The 19,877-nt window shown below is 40.7% G+C and overlaps 1 protein-coding gene across 1 annotated transcript in view; it reads right to left on the bottom strand.

The window, feature by feature from the left end:
- Positions 1 to 19,877, bottom strand: part of LOC140924155 (uncharacterized) — a 41,797-nt gene that overhangs the window by 21,320 nt on the left and 600 nt on the right. The window contains exons 2-22 of the mRNA XM_073374183.1: positions 19,506 to 19,736; positions 18,796 to 19,110; positions 17,385 to 17,713; positions 15,921 to 16,068; positions 14,678 to 14,868; positions 13,934 to 14,077; positions 12,902 to 13,049; positions 12,253 to 12,606; positions 11,497 to 11,625; positions 10,945 to 11,204; positions 10,354 to 10,477; positions 9,132 to 9,362; positions 8,357 to 8,615; positions 7,484 to 7,869; positions 6,716 to 6,959; positions 5,966 to 6,336; positions 4,940 to 5,266; positions 3,901 to 4,005; positions 2,697 to 3,341; positions 2,065 to 2,183; positions 885 to 946 (exon numbers count right to left, since the gene is read on the bottom strand). Of these exons, the coding sequence (XP_073230284.1) occupies positions 885 to 946; positions 2,065 to 2,183; positions 2,697 to 3,341; positions 3,901 to 4,005; positions 4,940 to 5,266; positions 5,966 to 6,336; positions 6,716 to 6,959; positions 7,484 to 7,869; positions 8,357 to 8,615; positions 9,132 to 9,362; positions 10,354 to 10,477; positions 10,945 to 11,204; positions 11,497 to 11,625; positions 12,253 to 12,606; positions 12,902 to 13,049; positions 13,934 to 14,077; positions 14,678 to 14,868; positions 15,921 to 16,068; positions 17,385 to 17,713; positions 18,796 to 19,110; positions 19,506 to 19,736 (5,122 nt within the window). The remainder of the gene's footprint in view (positions 1 to 884; positions 947 to 2,064; positions 2,184 to 2,696; positions 3,342 to 3,900; positions 4,006 to 4,939; positions 5,267 to 5,965; positions 6,337 to 6,715; positions 6,960 to 7,483; positions 7,870 to 8,356; positions 8,616 to 9,131; positions 9,363 to 10,353; positions 10,478 to 10,944; positions 11,205 to 11,496; positions 11,626 to 12,252; positions 12,607 to 12,901; positions 13,050 to 13,933; positions 14,078 to 14,677; positions 14,869 to 15,920; positions 16,069 to 17,384; positions 17,714 to 18,795; positions 19,111 to 19,505; positions 19,737 to 19,877) is intronic.

Here is a 19,877-nt window from a genome sequence, read left to right as displayed (position 1 = left end):
GTAGGAAACACAAAAAGGAGAGAGAGATTTATAAAGATATAGGCGAATACTTGTTTACATTTTTTGCTCATCAACATATGCTTGTTATTATTTGATAAAGCAAATAAAAATAAAATCTCTAAATAATGAAAGGGCTCAACAAATTCAGTTATCTCTGAAAATTTGAGCCCGATATACCGAATAGATTCGAACAAAATCTCTTAAAAACCCCCCAAACTTTACAAAGAATGTATGAGCTCATTAACGTTTTTGCCACCCAGCAATTTCGCAGCTTTTGATTGCTTATATTTCCTTTGTTATTGACTGCAAAGAGCTGAAAATTGCACAAACTACTCAAATTAACCAGTTCTTTCAACTTTTGAACCTAAATAGACCTATTCGGCTAACTCAATGTTGTACCCAATTCAACCCCTTTAGGAATAAATCGTTTTGTTTCAGGAATTTCCATATCATTTAAATGTGAATGCCACATTATAATGCAAATACAATACACAAAGAATCTTATCCCCCGGAGATTTGAATTGGGTACAACATTGAGTTAGCTGAATAGGTCTATTGTACATATGGCGACGTCGGCTATGGGTTATCCTGTATGCTAATGAGCAAAAATGAACATTGACGTCACCAAGGATTCGCCTATAGGTTGCTGTAATTTGTTTTTTCATTGAATGCAATTTGATGAAAAGGACTATCATAACTCGTCACACCATCTATAAGAGAAAAAAGAGAGCAACAAAAATCCGCAAAAAAATGTTATCATTCATTAGGGAAAAATTAAAGAGGGCAATAAAAATAAACAAAAGCTACTAGCTGCTGTTCATAAACAGAAGATCTGCGACGAAAAGGAAGGTGGAGGTGAATGATTGAACATCACGTTTACTAACCTAAAGGTAGGCGTACCAACAGAAACATTAACGCCAGGATAAGGTGTATAAAAACTTGTCACCTATCATGATACAAGAAAAAAAATCGTTTATAATGTCTCGACCTAAAAATGTAAATTATTTCCAGCAGCGTAGCCAGCTTTTCGACTAGTTCTAGGCCTGGCTGAATTTCATTTTTACATACCCCGAAAACTGAACGCATGACTAGTACGCACTGACCTCACCAACCCTTTGAGCTCTTAAGCTTTTTAGCTCACCCTAACAAAGCATAATTTATTACAAGCTGTAGAGTGATGAAACCAAAAATTGTAGGCCCGGGCCTACAGGTCTATGGGCTAGCTACGCCCCTGATTTTCACATAAATAGACACGCATGATAAAAGGTATGCTCGGCCCCACTGTTTCTGTAATAAAATCTGGTTAATGGTGAGGCAAGTATAATCCTCTCTTAAAAATTATACTTGCGTTTTAAAAACAAGTTCCAAATTCCAAAATTTCACCTCAGCTATAACATACTCCTCCCCCGACGGGCTGACTCCTAACTCCCTTCCCCTCCCCCAGAGTCTGTACGGTCAGCGTTCGGTCGTACGCTGACGACATAACCACATAACCAAATTTTGAGGGATGGATAGATCAACAAATTTTCTTAACAAGGGGCTTCGCTCGCGCGCGCTTCGCATCAAGCAGCTTATGCATAAGGCCATATACACAATATATGGATAGAGTTTCTTGTCGGTATGCTATGAACACCTATCCGATATGTGACTCTCCACTTAAGAGATCGGCGCGGCGCAGCTTCGCTCCGTTACAGAAATCGCGCCAAAATCACCGTTGTTATGTGTGAACAGAAGTCCAATCCAGCTCGGTTTTCGCGCATGCGCAGAAGCTACTATCCGGCAAAGTGTGAACATGCAGTTTCAGTGAAAATTTTCTGCACCCATTCCGTGTGTCCCCAGGATTTTTTTGTGCTCTCGCTGAGTTTCATCGTCACTCTGCCTTTGGCTGATTTATCCGCGATTTCGCCCATTAAAATCGCACCTAATCTTAATCAACAGGGTTCTGAGTGGCCGCGATGCTTGTACCCACCCGACAACTACTCAAGTACTCAGTTCTTCCAGACATTCAAAGAGAAGTACAGCATTATGGCAAAATCTTTTAGTTCGTAGCTTAAGTCCACTTACATTGCTGATAATATCGTTTGCAAGCGCATTGTGTCTTGACGTTCCTGGAATGAGCAGATTGTCATGCCAGCCATATTGCTCTACCCGCACCTTACAATGAACCTTGAACGGGAACATATCTGAAGCAAAAATAGCAATACTTTACACCACATAGAAACAATATGTCGTGGTTATGAATAAAGGAAAACACTCTCAGAGCGTGTTTCTTTGACCGAATGAAAAATACACAGATAGGATGTCATTTAAGACACGCAAAAAAAAAAACAGGATCAGATTCAGCATCAGAGTGCTTTAGACATCAGAAGATTGTATCTTCGGAGGAGTTTGAACACTGGTAAGCAGTTATCTGTACGGTACTGTTACATCCTCAGTTATTTAGAAAATGAAATGTTGAAGCTCAACTCTGGCTTTAGTCATTTCTGAGAGTGAGAAGTTTTCAAACTAAATGGGAAAGGCAACAAAGAGAATGCAGTATAAACGTCAGAATACTGTATGTTCGCAGATGAACGAAGCTCCTTTAACAGTGATTTATTTAGAAAACGAAATATTGAATATAAGTCAGACAATGACTTCTGCACAGTGCGAGTGAGAAGTTTTCAGACAAAAAGGGGAATGTGCATTTGCAAACTTACTCATGTGAATCATGGATAATTCGCCGATTTTTTTATCAGACAGCGCGAAGTTCCATATGGCTACTTCAGCGAAGGTCGCCCGAGCAAACACACCAAATCCAGCTCCCAAGGAAACAGACGATGATACAAACTGTGGTGCAACCAGGCTGCTACACCCCTCGTCTCTAAGGAAATCCGCCAGTTTCTCTCCGTTTTTGTGTATTGTAAGAATACGTGGATTAACTGCCGCGTCGAAGGAAATTACAAGATATGACCAGATCTTCGCAGGCACGATAATTTTTTTGAGACAATATGTCGCTGAGCGCTGTATGCGAATAATCAAGGCGTCATTGCTCTCCTGATAGAGTATAAATGAACCAAAAGAGTTAAAAAGAAATTGTCTTTGGTCATCTGCTCTGTTCCAATACTTGAGCCACAAGGCCACCGTGAAACCAGAGCAAGTTTTGGAGGCGTTAATGTTAACTGTTGCACACGAAACACCGGGGCGATCTAGAAGTTGAATTTCACCGCTAACTCCATCTGTCAAAAGGCCACTCATAATTTGTACACCGCCAATCGATCGACCCCAGGTATTCGTCTTCACATCTTCGACGTTGTCCACCGATTCCAATGGCCAGAGATGGGAACAGTCCTCGAAGAATTTGTCTAAAGTAAAGATTAAATATAATTCAATGCAATGAAAACACCAACACACCAACTATCGTTGACTCACCTTAGTTGTCATAAATTAATGTTTTACGTACGATTGTGAATTGCAAGGAATTCAGCTTAAAAAACGTTGTCGAGTTCTCCAAATGCAGGCTTGTTCTATTCCTAGCTTAACGGTAAAAAAGTGCTTGAGTTGCCATGGCAACTAGCCCTGAATCTAAACAAATAATAGTCCTTGTAGTCTGTGGAAAAACATTACTTGGCCTAGGAACAGACTATTTCCCAGACTATTGTTTTGTTTTCGAAACGATAACAGGTAACCTTACTAAGCTTCTTGCACACAAAATGGTTTCCGTGACGGTAGCCTGAGATAAGGTGCAATTTTAGCAGCTGCCATACATTCTCTCTTACGTGGTATTTCATTTACGGAGCCAAACGAAAATAGAGCCGGTTCTCAGGTTACCGAATAGGTGTGTAGGCGACAAAATTTAACAATCAATGACACAGAATTAAACTAGAAAAATGCATCCATTTTCAGCGGATTTCATCGACTTACAGAGTTGACATTGTAGAGGAGCATGATTTTCCACGCTACAACGACAACCGCCCCTAACTTCATCACAGTAGTGTTTGAATGGACACGGCCGCTGACACAGAGATGCTGCGAATAATAAATAAACAATGAGATAAATAACAGTAAAAGGATGGTCGCTCTTTTATACGCACCCTTATTAGAACGTATTAACGAACGCATGTTGCATCAGCAAAGGGAGTCAAGCAACCATGATAGCAACGGCAACGAGAGGAGTCCCACAGAACAGTTGTAGTCTACCAAGAACTCTGTTAGAGTGGTTTTCGTTTGAGTGTCGTAAAACCAAAACCAAAGTAATTACTCTGGCCAATCACATAGGACACAGACAATACATTGAACCAATCAAAACTCGAAGTAATTACATGTGGCTGACGCAAAGCGCGGGAAAATGCATGCGAGCGCGTCACAATTGGCTTTGGTTTTACTTCTGATTGGATGAAAAGGTGGCGCGAATCTTTTAAGCCAATCGCATCGTGTAGAAAGTGCAAAACCAATTACTTTTCGACACTCAAATGAAAACCGCTCTACAAAGGGAAAACAAGGCCCAAATACAAAACAAATGTTCAGATTAAATAGCATCAAATTAAACGGATCGGGTTTCTATTTTATTCTTGTACTTGTTCTTTATAATTTAAATGGTCACAGGCGGGTGTGCAAAGAGAAGAGGGCCAAAAATTAAGACCTGTGGGACTCCTCTCGTTGCCCATCAAATAGATTAACGAGAAACACAACTCTGCTGCCTTGCACCCAGGCATGTAAGTGAACATTTCATAGGATCGAGGGCTGGCTTGGGATCGCTTTTCGAATCCCGCATGGCAGCGTGGGAAGACAAAGAACCCGACGCTCTCATCTCCATCTTCCCATAATCCTCTGCATTAACCGAATAAAGCATGAACCTCATTTGTTCTCGTACCCACCGGGTACAAAAAAGTGACAAAGTGTGATCCAAACACCATCGCTTAAAACGCACAACGGAGCATATGTACTGTGTTCACGGGCCTACCTCCAGGTGCCTTGAACAAGACTTCTATGTTACTAACAGTGAAATTCGACTCCCCGGCCAATATTGTTGTCAGGTCCGAGCCTAAAGCACTGTTACTGTCTCTATAAGATGTGGAATGGTGACTAGTGCCTTCCTTCATGTTACCGTCGACGCCTATTTGAAAATCAAACGGAGCTTCACCAAAGGTGGGACCGGTGGATGGAGAGCTAAATATTGCATTAGAGGATGAACCTTGCGCGACTTTCTTCTTGAAAAGGGAGCCTTGCGAGGTGTTATTCAGAGAAAAGATGAACGCCTTGCTATCCATTTTGTAACTTCTCGAGGAACCTAAAATATATTAAACTTAGATATTAAACTTATGAAGGCAAATGTTTTCAACAGTTATTAACACAATTAAAAAGTAAAAAAAAAAACATTAGGCATTGAAAAAAATAAACAAAGCAAAGAAAAAACAAGAACAAAATCAAAATCATCAGTCGTTTCACCGCCAATGAAAAAGAAAAAATGTTGCTAAAGATTATGGAGTGCCTTCTATCAAACACCATCTAACGCTCTCTCCCCATGGAAGGTTGCTTATGATGTCATGTCGTCCTTCTGCGTCGAACGCAAAGTATAAAGTTTTGTACCTAAAACTTCTCGAGTTGCAGGAAAAAAAGAGTTTTAACAAGCGCGACGGCAAAAGCAAGGAGAACGGAACGGCAACAACAAAAAGGTTAATACAAATTTTATGTCTTTAGATTGGTACATTTTTCTTTTCTTCTGCCAAATATAAACTTCAAATTACCCAGTTCCAGGCTTGGTGGTGATGGTGTAGTCGCAAATTATTTAAAGGCGAGTTTTCCTTGCTCCCCGTGAACTTGAAATCCGCGACTAAAAATTCACACTCTGGACATTGAAGCCCATTATTCAAACAAGCAAAAGTGGAACATGAACAACTTGAACATAATTCAGTATATTTTGAATTACTCTTTTAAGTGACAGTATTCCTGGTATAGTTTTCAGGTGGTCACGTGACCTCATACTTACATGAAGACGGCTCCAAGACTTTAACCTGGCCATCAACTTTCTCCTTCAAATTAATCCACTGAAACAAATTTCCTAGGCCTTGTCCACAGTTTCGATCAATAGAAGCTACCTCCGCATCGGAAAGATAATAATTCCACACATTTAACGACGTGATTCGTCCAATAAAGGCAAAAGTTACGTCCGACGAATATGGCCGACTTCCTATGTGTAAGGTTCCAGGCGGGATAGTTCCATTCGAAAAAAGTGGCTCTTTTCCTTCTCCCTGCAAGATAGCGTCCTTGTAAATCGCCCAGTCTCCCTTGCTACTTTTCCACCTGACAGTAAATTGATGCCAGTAACCATCCATTACACTTAAAGAAGCGCTTAGTGTCCTAAAGAATTTAGTAAAAGCGTGTTAGAACTCGAAAATGTAAAACAATTTGCAAAGGTTGTAGCCATTAAATGTAAAAATATACATATAGAAGTTGATCACTGGTTGTTTCCTCTCACAGATTGAGTTATTCGTTCTTTCAGGGAATGTTCAAAAAATATCCAAACAACGACATGCTGTAGGACGGTACAAACAGAAAAATAGGCAAACAAGCAACGAAACAAACAAGCCAATAAGCAAGGCCAAGCGCAGGCCAGTTGCGACAGTTTCTATACCTTTTAAAAAATGCATTTTAAATGATTGGATCACTCTGCCCCCACTTTAAATAAAATTTCTTCATAGTTATCAATGCCTTTGAGCTTAAAAGAACGTATTCTTACTCGCAAATGGAATCACTATAAAGCTTGAAACAGAGTTTCGGTGATTGTCCATTGTTAACTAGTTTGAAGTTCATGAAGACTGTTTCGTTTCCAAGGCTGAACAATATGGGCTTGCCGCTTTTATTTGTGCTCTTCATCCACAACGACACCGTGAATTCTGAGAGGCTTTCTGTTAAGTTGTCTTGGATGTGATCATCAGGGTTTCCTCGCGTGAAATAAGCATCATAGTTTGAACGCGCCTGACCTAGGAGTAAAGACAGTTCAGTAACATTTTTGCCACGGTCTTTCTTAAGAAATGACAGGTCCTAGGACCTGGAGAGTTCTTAAGATTATAAGGCTCGGTTTATAACCTCTCCCGGGAAGGAGAGTCAGTGAAGCGCAGCGTGAAGTTGTACGCACGAGAAGAAAAGTTAGATTTTCAAAGGTGCTCCAAACAAGGGGAGTCTGGAGGGATGCATCGAGACCAAGCCCTAGGGCCTCGGAAATGCCATTTCCTGTGTTTTCCTACCCTGCGAGTAAGCTCTCCGGGGCCTTCTGGCGCCAGGGCGGGAAAAGGAAGGAGAGCTTGCAACTACGTCTCTGGAATTGGAATATCTGCATTGAAAAAGTCGACGCGAAATGCTCATTGGCGAAAATGACATAAGTAATGATGTCATTACCCTTGGCGTGTGTTTTTCAATGTTTGTTTACATTCGCTTTCTAATGCGCGACATTACATTATACATTACAACAGAACTAGCAGCTATAATCCAAGGCAGTCGTACATACATGATGATGGCTGTAGAAGTTTGACTTCGCCGCGTAAATTTTCTCTGGCTATAATCTTGTACCACTGAAATATATTTCCCAGCCTTGATCTACAGTTCTGAACCAACGAGGCAATTTCTACCTTCGAAAACTTGTAATTCCACATGTTAAAGGAGGTCATTCGTCCCTTAAACGAGTCTGTTGTGCCGCCGCCCTTCATTTGATGAAGGTTTTGTCCAATAAAAAGATCTCCTGAAATACTTTGATTAGACCAATCAGGTCTGGTAAACTCTGTAATAAATACGCCATCTAAGTACATTTGGCACTTTCTGTCTAATAACTCCCACACAATTGCGAGGTGATGCCAAGAGCCATCTAAGGGATTCTGATCCATATGAAGTTTATAGCTGTGAAAGAATTCAGTAAAAAAAGCCATTCTTAAACTAGACCAAAACCTGAAGCCCAGGAGGGAAGGAAGGAAGGAAGGAAGGATGGAAGGAAGGAAGGGGTAACGTTCGTTCCCAGTGGGTACTAGAATTCCCTTTTGTGAGTTTGAATCAAATTAATCGTCGCCTCTAAGAGTCACCAGTTCCAAACACAAAAAGAAAGGAAAGAAATTTCCTGACTAACTGACGCTGACTTATAAGGACAAATTCATTTGTGTCGTCAGTAACGTTAGAAAGCTGGTTTACTAACTTAGACCAAACGCCACTAATTGTAGTCACCAGGTACCGGCACCGTACAAAGGACTTATTGAAGGACTCAAGAAAACCTAACTACGAGAGAATGTTTGTTTCATCGTGTATTTAAACTCGAATAGGATTATTCCTGGAGAAACTGTTTCGATCAAAAACTACAAAAAGGCGGGTTATTTTTATGAGAAAATTCACATACTCCCAATTTGGACCATCTGCCTGCCAATATGAAACTGCAGCTGAAATTCCATAACCAGTATTAGTTGCATCCTCCACGTTAAACTGCAACATGGCATCAGTTGTCGAACCAAATGTAAAGAGTGTTACCTTAGTAGAGGCAGAGTTCTTTATCCACATTGCCGCAGTGAGAGTACTTACAAGAGATGACCAGTGTTTTGTTGCATAATCGCCTACGTTTTGTCGTTCGAAAGACAATTCATAGGATCCCTTGGAAGTATCTGAAAAAAAAGAACATAATTATTTTTTTTGGCCTCTCTCCTCGTCTCTAAAGACGTTTCGCAGGAGACACGTCTACGATTCGGCCCACAAAATTACATGCTGATGACGTGAATCGATGATTAGATCATTAATCTGGTAGTCATGGGGGCTTCATTATCATTAAGTTTTAAGTTCTTCTGTGAACGAGCGGCAGCAAAACTCAAATGCTTCTTGTAAAGAAGAAAATACTCCAAAAGTAATGACTGTAGTAGATTCATGGCGTTAGATTTTTGTGACCTTCCGTCTTTTGTCTGTCATTTGACAACAATAGCCCATCAGCGCTTGTTGACCAGATTCCGGACAAATCTAAGTCATCATCATGGAGGTTTGGGGCCGGATCACAGACGTCTCGTCGCGAAACTTCTATAGACGCGAGGAGTGAGGGAAGACGGCTTTACTCACAGCCAACAGCCGCACTATATGCACCTGTTTAATGTAAAGAAAACGCTTTAAGTGAAGCCGACGGCCATAGTTACCTGCCCAGCTATTCTCTGTAAATCCACCAAAGACGTAATTGTCTTTTCTGACAATGGTGAGGGTGGGGGCCATGTTGTCGCAGAGTTCATGAAATGAGGAAACATTCCAGCCATGGCGGAGGGCGACATAACATGGGATCCACAATGATGAGTCGTAGCCTTCTTCAATCAGCATCCTACTCAGATGCTGATGATGAACACTGTCCCTTTGCAAAATGGAAGAAGTTATTGCTGTTGGAAAGTAATGATAATAAACAATTGATAAGACAATATCGCTCAGCTTGACAGTCATTCGACACAGACCATTCGCCACGTGCATGTAATACTGCTCGTTCAAACATGTTACAACACCTGACCAACAACTTAAAAAGTGAATTCGCGTTCATTGAAACCGTTCATGGCGATTTTCTCAACTCGCTTACTTTTTCAAATATAGGCGAACTCTCCCGGAGTTGAATCCCTAAAAAATATCCAACTTCAAAAAGAGAAAGAGAAATTCGTCGTCCTTTCCTTACGTTCTCGATTATTGTGAAATTAGGCACGGACCTTTTTACCGATACGGCGGCCATATTGAATTAATTCGATTTAAGGAGTCATAGGTTACCCTGTGGGCATGAGCACGTTTCGTTTTTTTTTTTATTTTCGAGCGCTTTTCGGGACATTTTTTCTTAAAGTTTTCTTAGAATAAGATTCTAATGGGGAAAAAGATCCTTGTGCCGTGTTTGGATGAAATAATGATCGCCTTTTTCCCGAGAAATATACAGTGAAAGTCCATATTTCTAATACTAAACTAGAAAAAGGCGATCATTATTACATCCAAACATCGCACAAGGATCTTTTTTCCCATTAGAATCTTATTCTAAGAAAACTTTAAGAAAAAATGTCCCGAAAAGCGCTCGAAAATAAAAAAAACGAAATGTGCTCATGCCCCCTGGGCATCCTATAATACTCCTTAAATCGAATTAATTCAATATGGCCGACGTATCGGTAAAAAGGTCTATTCACGTCATAGTTGTGCAGTGACGGAAAAGAAATGTTCAAAAAAAGTGTACTGCACGTGCAAAGTTGTTGTTATTGCCACCCTTTTACCAAATTCTCTTGAACCCGCTGCACTGCTTTCTGTGTAATAAGGCTATTGCTAATAATTCTTCCCTTCATGGCTACTGATCAACCGTCAGGACCCTCTTTGAATAACAGAAAGTGTACAGAAGGTTGGCCTTACCCACTCCGGGGCTATGAGGTGAGGCATGTGAAGGAACCAGAGTGCACCTTTCCTGAGTGAAGGCAATCTGATCAATAGCAATATCGCCATAGTAACCATAACCTTTCCTTGCTTCAAAAAATACCTAAAAATAACAATCTCATAAGACACTCATTGAACTTGTGTGCACAAGGGGTTCGGCAATTTATATCATACCGGTTATTTTTCTCTTCACCTGGGTAATCTTAGCAAAGAGCGTGTTTAAGCAGTTAAACCTTTTTTTTCAGTCTCAAATATGGCCTGTAGCTGGCAAAAACAGGAAGAAAAGAACCGGTCACCTTACAAGGTATAATTGGCTTCTCTACGCTTTTCTATCAATGAAACCCAAGGATCCAAGTCTTATGAACAAATACGTAAAAATTCGCACTTGTAGGTGTTACGTTATAGTTAAAGATTTTGGCCAGTTTTTGGCTGTATTCTGAACCTCATGGTTTTAATATTATTTTAATTTTCTTCAACAAACTCGTTATCATACCAAAATTTAACTATGGATAAAATTGGGAACACAACATGCACGCACCCATACACTGCACCTTGAAGAAACGGGTTTACCTCGTAATGCAGATCGGTAATTTCAACAGGGATACGAGCCTCCTTCCAAGTGCTATTCTGGTCTCCAAAAAGCCTCCACAACATCCTGTCTTGTCCGTGAAGGTCTCTGAAATAGACGTTGAGCCTTCCAATATGCACACCCCACATGCGATAATAAAATTTAACACACGTGTATGAGGAAGATATTTTCAGAGGGATGACAAGTCGATCGGCGTGCTCACGATATTCCGTCGACTTCCAGGAAACATAAATATCATGCCCTGGAAGAAAAACAAAATGTGATAACTTTAATAGCTGTGATCAAAACATTGTGTGACACGAAAGAAACATGCCTCAGAGGGTATTTCTTCCCACACCTCCCCTAAGCCAACATTTTGCCCTAAGGAAGAACTAAGTGTTAATTTTGGTTTAGGGGAGGGGTAGGTGGGCAGTTTCCCAGAAACGTAAAGTGATCCTTAATCGTCCGTGCGAGATTGTAGTCGCCTGAGACGACCGGACGACTGCGGATATGGATCCCTCTAGATTGGAAATATATAGTGTAATCACGAGTACCTCCTCCAGGACCATCATCACAGAGCCTAGTCCCCTCTATTACAGTGCAGCCGCGGGCTAATTGCCAGTTACTGGAATTCGCTAGAAATGAAGTCCAGTTCCTCGAGTTATCGTCAAAGGTAAGAAACACTGCAAAACACAAACAAAAGGGCAACTGTAACATGATGAATCGAGATCCAGATCTAAATTAATGGCCATTCGCATTTCAAATTTTAGCATGAGACACACTACGGAGCATTTTCAGATAACGTCGGCGGCCATATAGAGTGTTTTCACTCACGTGGACAGCATCTATACAAATTTATTGGAAGAAAAGAAAGCGTTTGCATAAGAAAGGAACTCAATTCCCAAAGGATTTGTTTGGAACACCAACATGGCCGCCGTTTCATTGTTTTGGGACACTAATATGGCTGCCGTGACGTCATGTGAAAACACTGGTGTTCCAAAACAATTTTTTTGGTGTTCCAAAAAAATGAAACGGCGGTGTTGGTGCACCAAGAAAATCCTGTGGGAGTTGAACTCTTTTCTTATGCACGTTTTTTTGTGCATTAAATTTGTATGGCTGTTGGCCACGAGAGTAAAAAACGCTTTATGGAATTTCGATGTAAATTTTGTGAAAGTCGTTTGCCCTTAAAATCACGAATCCCTCCCTCATGGGCTATTGACTCAGAGCAGAGCCCATTCGAACTCGAGGGATAATTGCTAATTATCGCGACTACTTTCTGTAAGTAGCAGCATGTGTGAAATAACTTGTACCTTCTGAGTTCCGATCAATCGTCTCCTTGTCCAACGACATGCTCCAAACAGAAACGTCATCAATCGAAACTGATTTTCCCCAATGTCCGCAGTATTTCTCTGACTCAATCACAGTGAAGAATGGACCATCATTCAATGCATTTAACTGAGATGGACTGGAGTCAGAAGCCACCAGGTCGCCATTGACATAAAACTTGAGCCCGACGTCAGCCCTCCATGTCACGGCGGCGTTGAACCATTCGTTAAGAATGAGTGGATGACGTATTTCCCAAACCATGGAGTCCTTGGCAACGATTAAGTAGTACATACCACGGCGAATTTTGAAGTATAAACCGGGTACATTTGGAAACAAATCTACATCAAAGATTTACAGTCCAGATTAGCTGAAGAATTAATACTACATTGTGGCAAGGTTCAAAAGCTTAGGCTGTGGTTGCATTGAGCTACGTGAAACAGATGACCAAGCAAAACGAAGCTCTCGTAATAGACTCCCTCTGTTGCTTTACCATGCGACCACTTTCCGAGGTGGTCGCTCACGAAAGCTTCGACTGTACTATAGGCCATTTCACAGTGTTCTTTGTGTGTTTTCATTACATACTGGAGTGTACGAAAGGATGACTAGCCAAGATTCTATTAATTCAAACAGTACCTGACGAATCGCGTTTTCCATATAATTCTAACCGAATCCTGCAGTGATTGTTACATTCGATCAAATGAACGCGAATAAACCTTCCTCTGATTGGTGGTTGCAGCCAGTTTGTGACGGTCATTCCTGGGTCAGAGTTTGCAGATAACCCCTAGACAAAACAGTCACGTGATTTGAAACAGAAATGCATGTGATATAATCAACATAACTGCAATTGCAAATTTTAAGGATCGCCTCCAGCTAATGCTCCTCGTAGACTAGGAGATACAGGTAATTACACCCGAAAAAAGGGAGGCACTCAACAAAAGCTCTGCCCCGAGGCCCAACCCTTCACCCATTGATACACCATTTATGACAGGAAAGGTATTCTTTTTGTACACCTTCCATTGATAAATGGTACCCATTTCACATAATTACAAAAGAATACTGCACCATTTTTTGACTGCTGTGACTGGTTCGTCTTCTTAATTTGAATAAATCGATAAAACAGGGAGGTTTCTTGTCATTTTCCTCAGCCACAAGACGCCTTTGTTCGTAGTACTTTAATCAAAAGCCTTATCAAAAATGGAAATGAAAAATTTCCGTACTCTTTCATATACTTAAACTTGTGAAACTTCTACCCATTCATACACCTGAAACCTCAAAAAGGATGCCCTTCTTGCGGAGCCCTCCCACCCCCCCCTCCCCCTCCCCGTACGGTGCAGGTCATTATAGGGAGTTATTCCCCTGAGGCCTGAAACCAAGCGGTGTTTTTCAATTTCCTTTGATTTCAACTTGCAAGGAAACGTTTGACACAGTTGTGCGGTGGTAAAAAGGAGTATAAAGGAAGCTCTGCCCTATATGTTATAACCATGGGCCCCAAGTAGTGGTAAGGGCTGCCCAGGGAATACCCAATTAGTAGGCAGGATTTGAATCATGTGATCTAAGTGCACCAATCCGACCAATAAGCCCCTGTATCATGATCCCTTGTGTATTGTAGTCCTAGGGGGCGGAAGCGCACTTCATATGAACCTATTTATTTCTGAGGTCGTTTACCTTTTCACCACGGCTGTTCCTATAGAACGTCCAGTCATGACCATTCGTGCTGTATGACACTTCATATACTTTGGTATACTGTTCAGGTGCCGTCCTTCCTTGGGTTGCGATACAGGTTACCTCCTTTTCTTCCTCTAAATCCACCTACAAAACATCCTGTCATCTCAGAGAAACTCACAGCGTCACCATGGAAACATTGGAAGTTTTGTTAACAATGATTTAGCGATAATTTTTTCTGCAAAGACTTATTTGAGGTTCAACTGTATATGAAACACGAGACGCAGTGTTTTATCAGATATTAAAAAAAGGAGTAATATATCAAATACGAGAAGGAGATTTACACCTGAAGAGAGTAGACAATTCGCAATGGAATGGCAAAGGGAGCAAGACACCTAATACTGATGTCCACATTAGAGGTATGTCTATCTTACAGACAGTTAAGTTACAGTTAGATAGTTAAAATCGGTTGAGACTCTCCAGAGAAAACAGTGCTTCTGATTGGTGATGGTGCTGCAAGGGAAATTTGCATCAGTCAATCGGAAACACCGCCCAGGTTGGGGTAGTGACACGTCATCAGTATGGAATTTCTGCGCTCGTTCCTCAGACGTCATTACGCGGAGAAACAAGTGGTGGAGTCGCAAAATGTCGGCTGTTTTCTCAGGCTAGTCTGAGACCAGCTTACCACTGATGGCCTTCCTACAAAGAGAGTAGACCGTATGCAAGAGATATGCTTAAGTTATCTACCTGAAACCAATTTCCATCGAATCCATATTGGGGATGTTTATAAGGACCCCAAGCACGCGATGATGAAGTTTGGTCGAGGCGCCCAAGGGGGGGCCAGTTATATTCGCTTGCATCAGGATCAATTAACGCGTAAGCGGAGAGACGTTCATCAGGAATGGTATCATCTCCAACCCCGTAAGCTTGCGAACAACCTAAGAGAAACAAATTGAACTTGTTTATTGTGGAAAATTATACAGTACCTCTCTGTAAAAGAAAAAAGAACACCTTTATACCATGTCCGCCTTGTAAAGAAACTTCTTTTTAACACTTTATAAAGGTGTGGGACACGACTATAGCTGAAACGCACATGGTGGTGGTTAGAGTGAAGGGTAGATCAAACACCAAATATTTGAATAATATAATTCGAGAAAAATTACGTTCATCAGTATAATAATGAACATCTACCAATGGTCCCGCTTATGAGTTCTAAGAAAACGGTCGAGCGTTTATAAGCCAATGCGCTTCGATAACGCTGATACTGGCATTAGGGAAGACAGGAAACTTGTCATATTTGAATCTCGTAAGCCACTTAGTAAGATCGCCAATCTCAGTGACAGGAAATTTCGTCGGGGAAACATTAAATTATCTTTTGCCATACCTTACGTTATTAATCAACAAGTCTAGTATACTTAACGTTGTGCTGCCTCCCCCTCCCCCCCCCCCCCCCACCCAACACCTCTCCAATGACCAATTTAGTCTTAACTTTATAGCAGTCTATTAGCTTTCTTAGGAGACAGCGAGTGAAGCATACGATCCCGTGCTCGCGGTGAAGAGAGAGACGGGACTATACAGGTTGAAAGCGTATACACAAAATATCACAGGCAAGCAATTTCAAACTCTTACCGTCTCTCCACCCGAGAAAAATCACCTGCACTAAACTAACTTATTAAAACGGTTAACACAATGATTGCCACGTGGTTTTTCGCTTCTACATGGGCAGCCTACCTGCCTTAGTTCCCTTTCGTTAGCATTCATCGTTGAGTTATTTGGTGTTGCGTAATGTAGTGTTACGTAGTATCAATTCTTAACTATAAATGAACTCAATTTTAAAAAATATATGAATGAATGAATGAATGAACAAACGAACGAACGAAGTCAAGCACGAACACACGAACACACGAACGAACTTACGAACGAACGAGAGAAGGCAAGAATGAATGCCGGGGATAAAATCTAGATAGAAAACAAGTAACTGGAAACAAACCTGCATCATAAACATATAATTCCGTTTTCATACATTTTACTCCGAGGCCAACTTCAAGACGAACCTTAACAGCTTCAAAAGGAGGGAAGAATGCTTCTGTCAGTATATCCCCGTTTTCATCGATATTCTGACGATTAAAGCGAACAATCTGAAAAAAAAAAGGAACATTCAGTAGATGCGACGCATTTCGGTTAAAATTGCCACTGCCGCCGTGTCGTTGACAAAGGCAGTCTGGGGACGAAAGGAATGAGACTTAGACGCCGCCTGGTTGCCTCAAATAGATGTGGAGACTGGAGGGAAACAACACTCAAAATTGAAGGCAAGGCTGAAGGGCGGGTAATTTTTCCGAATATTTCGGTTAGGCAAAACTACTATTTATCAGGGGCTAGAAAAGCTAAATGAGCATAGAATAAACGGTTACAATGTTAAAATAATACAAAATTAAAAAGAAAATGCGATTGGTGGTGAAAGACAATAGACGGAAACTTATATATATACTATAAAAATAAAAGTAGGTTAAGTTTCGTCTCGTCTGTTCATTGCCTTTGAAACAAAAAATCCTTCGCGGACTTTACGGATACCATCCCTGTGTGAATTAAGTTCTAAGGGAATGAGTTATATGTCCCTGATTGAATGGCCTGGCGGAGTGAAGTTGTCTGAAACGGCAGTAGGTTGATAAAGGTGATGGTGATTTAAGGCTTCTTCTATAGCGCGTCTGTGCTGTGAAGCGGAAACGGTCGGGTATCCCGGGACAGGCCGGCTCTAGCCTTTTCGGATAAGGACGGCGCCGTCCCTCAGTGGAAGCTTTGTAGTTTCATATCATAACCTGAATAAATAATATCGTGAAGCTACCTGTGGGCTTACAAGTATTGCGTTGTTGTATTTCTTAGCCAATAAAGTTTGTTGTTGTTGTTTTACAGATATAAATTCCGCCAAGAATGTTCGTCTCCAGCATTGGATCTATTTAGGTTTCCGTGAGAAATTGCCCACCTACCCCTCCCCTAAGTCAACATTATCACTTACTTCTCGCTTAGGGCAAAATGTTGGCTTAGGGGAGGGGTAGGTAGCCGTTTCCCAGAGACCTAAATTGATCCAATGCCTGTATGTTTCAAGCGTCTTAAGTCCAACGAAACAAGGAGCCCATTCAATTATTTTCCACTACTACTTAAAAGGGAGATTCATAATTTCCGCGTAAGTTCAAAATATGAAAAAAAAAAAAAAAAACGTTGACTTTCTACTTTTACTTATTTATTACTTTAAGAAGCACAATATGGTATGGTAAAACACTATGAAATGACAAAAATGAATTTAGAAATGAATGAAAACACAAAACAACAAATAGATAGATCTAGATAGTCACATTTACGTTACCCTAACTGCTTTCTCACTTAGGGCAAAGTTTTGGGACAGGGGACGAGTAGGTGGTTGGGTAGTTTCCCAGAATCTTACACTGTTCTATAATACCTTCGAAAATGACATTCCATTCACGACCTTGCTGTATGTTATCCAGTTTTCTCCAGCCTCAGTTTTTTCGTATCTTACTGTCAAACTTTCTACGTTAAAACTGGCGCTGTCCCCATCAAACGTTTGTTGGATAGCAACGTGCGTCAATGTGTATTGTTTTCCCAATAACACTTGTAGCCATGAATTAGGGTCTCCAACCTCGGAACACCAAAATGATGCGGCTTTCAGCCTCGCGTGGTGTGCAAAAATATTACCATTTAAAGTGGTTGAACTGCTCAACTGGACGTCAGTTATGGCGCCGTTCTCAAGTCCTACAGGTTTGTGAGGCACTGTGTGAAAAAAAAAATAAACAAACAAACAAAAACGAAAACAATTACCTTATACCTCTTACTAAACTTTATCTGGCACGTTTGGGCTATAAATCAACGGGAAAGACAAGGATCCATAACCTACTTTAAGGATTGAGACAACGAAGTTAGTAAGATATTAATCTATTATCTCTCTGAACGTAATCGGGCGGGCGGAAAAGAAAGCGTTTAAATTTAGTGAGCCGTACAAAAGAGTAACTGAGGGATATAACATAAATGATTAAATCACAGTTATAATTATTACTCGAACCAATATAGGCCACGAGTTAAATATTGATCTCTGTCATTTACACAATATCTCTTGATTTAGTTGCGCTTATTGGGCGATTTGAGTCCACGGGCACAAATAACCTTGTATTGTTAATTGAATCATCAAAAGTTAACTTTGCGAGGTACTTGGAAAATCTCCTTGACCACATGCTACTCTTTTAAGGAAATACAGTAAACACCCGCTAATAAGAAACTGAAGATTAAGAACCTCGTGGCGGAAATTTGCCACTTTAATATCCCAAAATACAAGAACCTGTTTAGCAAAGCAAGATCAAGCAGGTTCTTATATGTGGGTTACAGTTAAACTTATTATCATTAACACTTTAACAAAGGAGTGTAACTTTGAATTATAACTTTAAGTATAATAATAACATACTGTACTAAACTGTATATAAATTCGGTAATCAATTTTGTTGGGGATATAATACAATTGTGAATAAAGAAAAAATTTATTTATTTTTCTGGTAATCAACAATCTATTAGCTTCTTCATAACAATTACGAACCTAATATGGAACCTACTTAGTCTAAATCGCTAATACGTAGCCCAAAATACAAGGACCTATTTCGTCAGACTTCAAAAAAACTAGGTTCTTATTAGGCGGTGGTTTACTGTAAAGTTGTCTTGACAGTGAAACTACTTTACGAGGTTTGGTACAATTAATAAGAATATCGATCAGGTAAGAGTCCATTCTTTTCCAACGTGACGCGCGGGGGGGGTGGGGGGCGGACTGGTATCCCTAAATATCATAGCCGGAGATAGTGTACACTCACCTTGGTAATAGAACACTTCAACCTCGTCCGGGTAAAAATGAGGAGATCCAGTGAAAAAATCTCGAGCTTTGGAGGGGGACCAAGAAATATTCGAAAGATTAAATGAGGCTCCCAAATTACTAAAACCCTTAAGTCTGCCAGAGGCATCTTGAAAGAGCTCGAGGTCCCGCTGTCCAAAGCTAGGGCCTAACGTTGGATCTGTTCTTGCGGACGTCTTGTTGTGCTGCACAGGGAAAAGGCGTGGTGACTCGCTCGCCGGGCTAAACAAGCTAAAAAGAAATCCTTCATGCTGGTTTCCAATGTCCGCTGGTAATCCTAGTAGAACATAAAGTAAGAAAAGACAGTCTTTAATCTATTGTTCTAGATCTAATTTAAATCTTTTAAAAATCCTTTACAAAAGCATACTTTTCCCAACTTTGTTAGTTGGTCTGTTTGCTTATAATAGGCTATTAGGGATGTGCCTCTGGTATTGACTACAGTGGGGTTGCGTTTTCAACAGTCAGGTACTAGAATAGGACCGCTCAATCTTAACACATCGGCATTATTAAAAATTGAACAAAAAAGGGTTCGGATAATTTACAACGGCATAAAAATGAGTAAATATGATGGGGTTTGACCTGAAAGGTTACAGAATACAGTATAAGACCTGTCCTTAAACAAGCAGCAGGTTAAGCAAAGTACTGCAGAAGGGAAGTCCTACGGAAACTTACCACCCCAACTCTGCTCCACAAACCCTCCAAACACGTATTTTCCAACTTGAACTATGGTCAAAGAAGGACCTTTGTAGTCACAACTGGAGTGGAACTCTTCCGTTCTCCAGGATGATTGCTGGGCGAAGTAGCATCGTTTCCAATTTGCTCTTTCTCGGATGAAAAATGGAAATGCCGTGCGCAGAAATTCTATGCTTGCAAAATCATCCTGAAGTATGTCAGAGGTCATGGCTCGTAGGTAAAAATTAAAAGATGATACACGTTACAATAATTAGAAATGGTTATTATCCTCACTGATGTAATTAACACCAACATCACCACAACCTTCATCATCATCATCATCATCATCATCATCACCATCACCCTTACCAC

This window comes from Porites lutea, chromosome 14 (genome assembly GCF_958299795.1).
Source record: "Porites lutea chromosome 14, jaPorLute2.1, whole genome shotgun sequence".
NCBI lineage: Eukaryota > Metazoa > Cnidaria > Anthozoa > Scleractinia > Poritidae > Porites > Porites lutea.
Note: the sequence above shows the minus strand (reverse complement) of the source record. Positions and strands in the feature narration are given on the sequence as shown.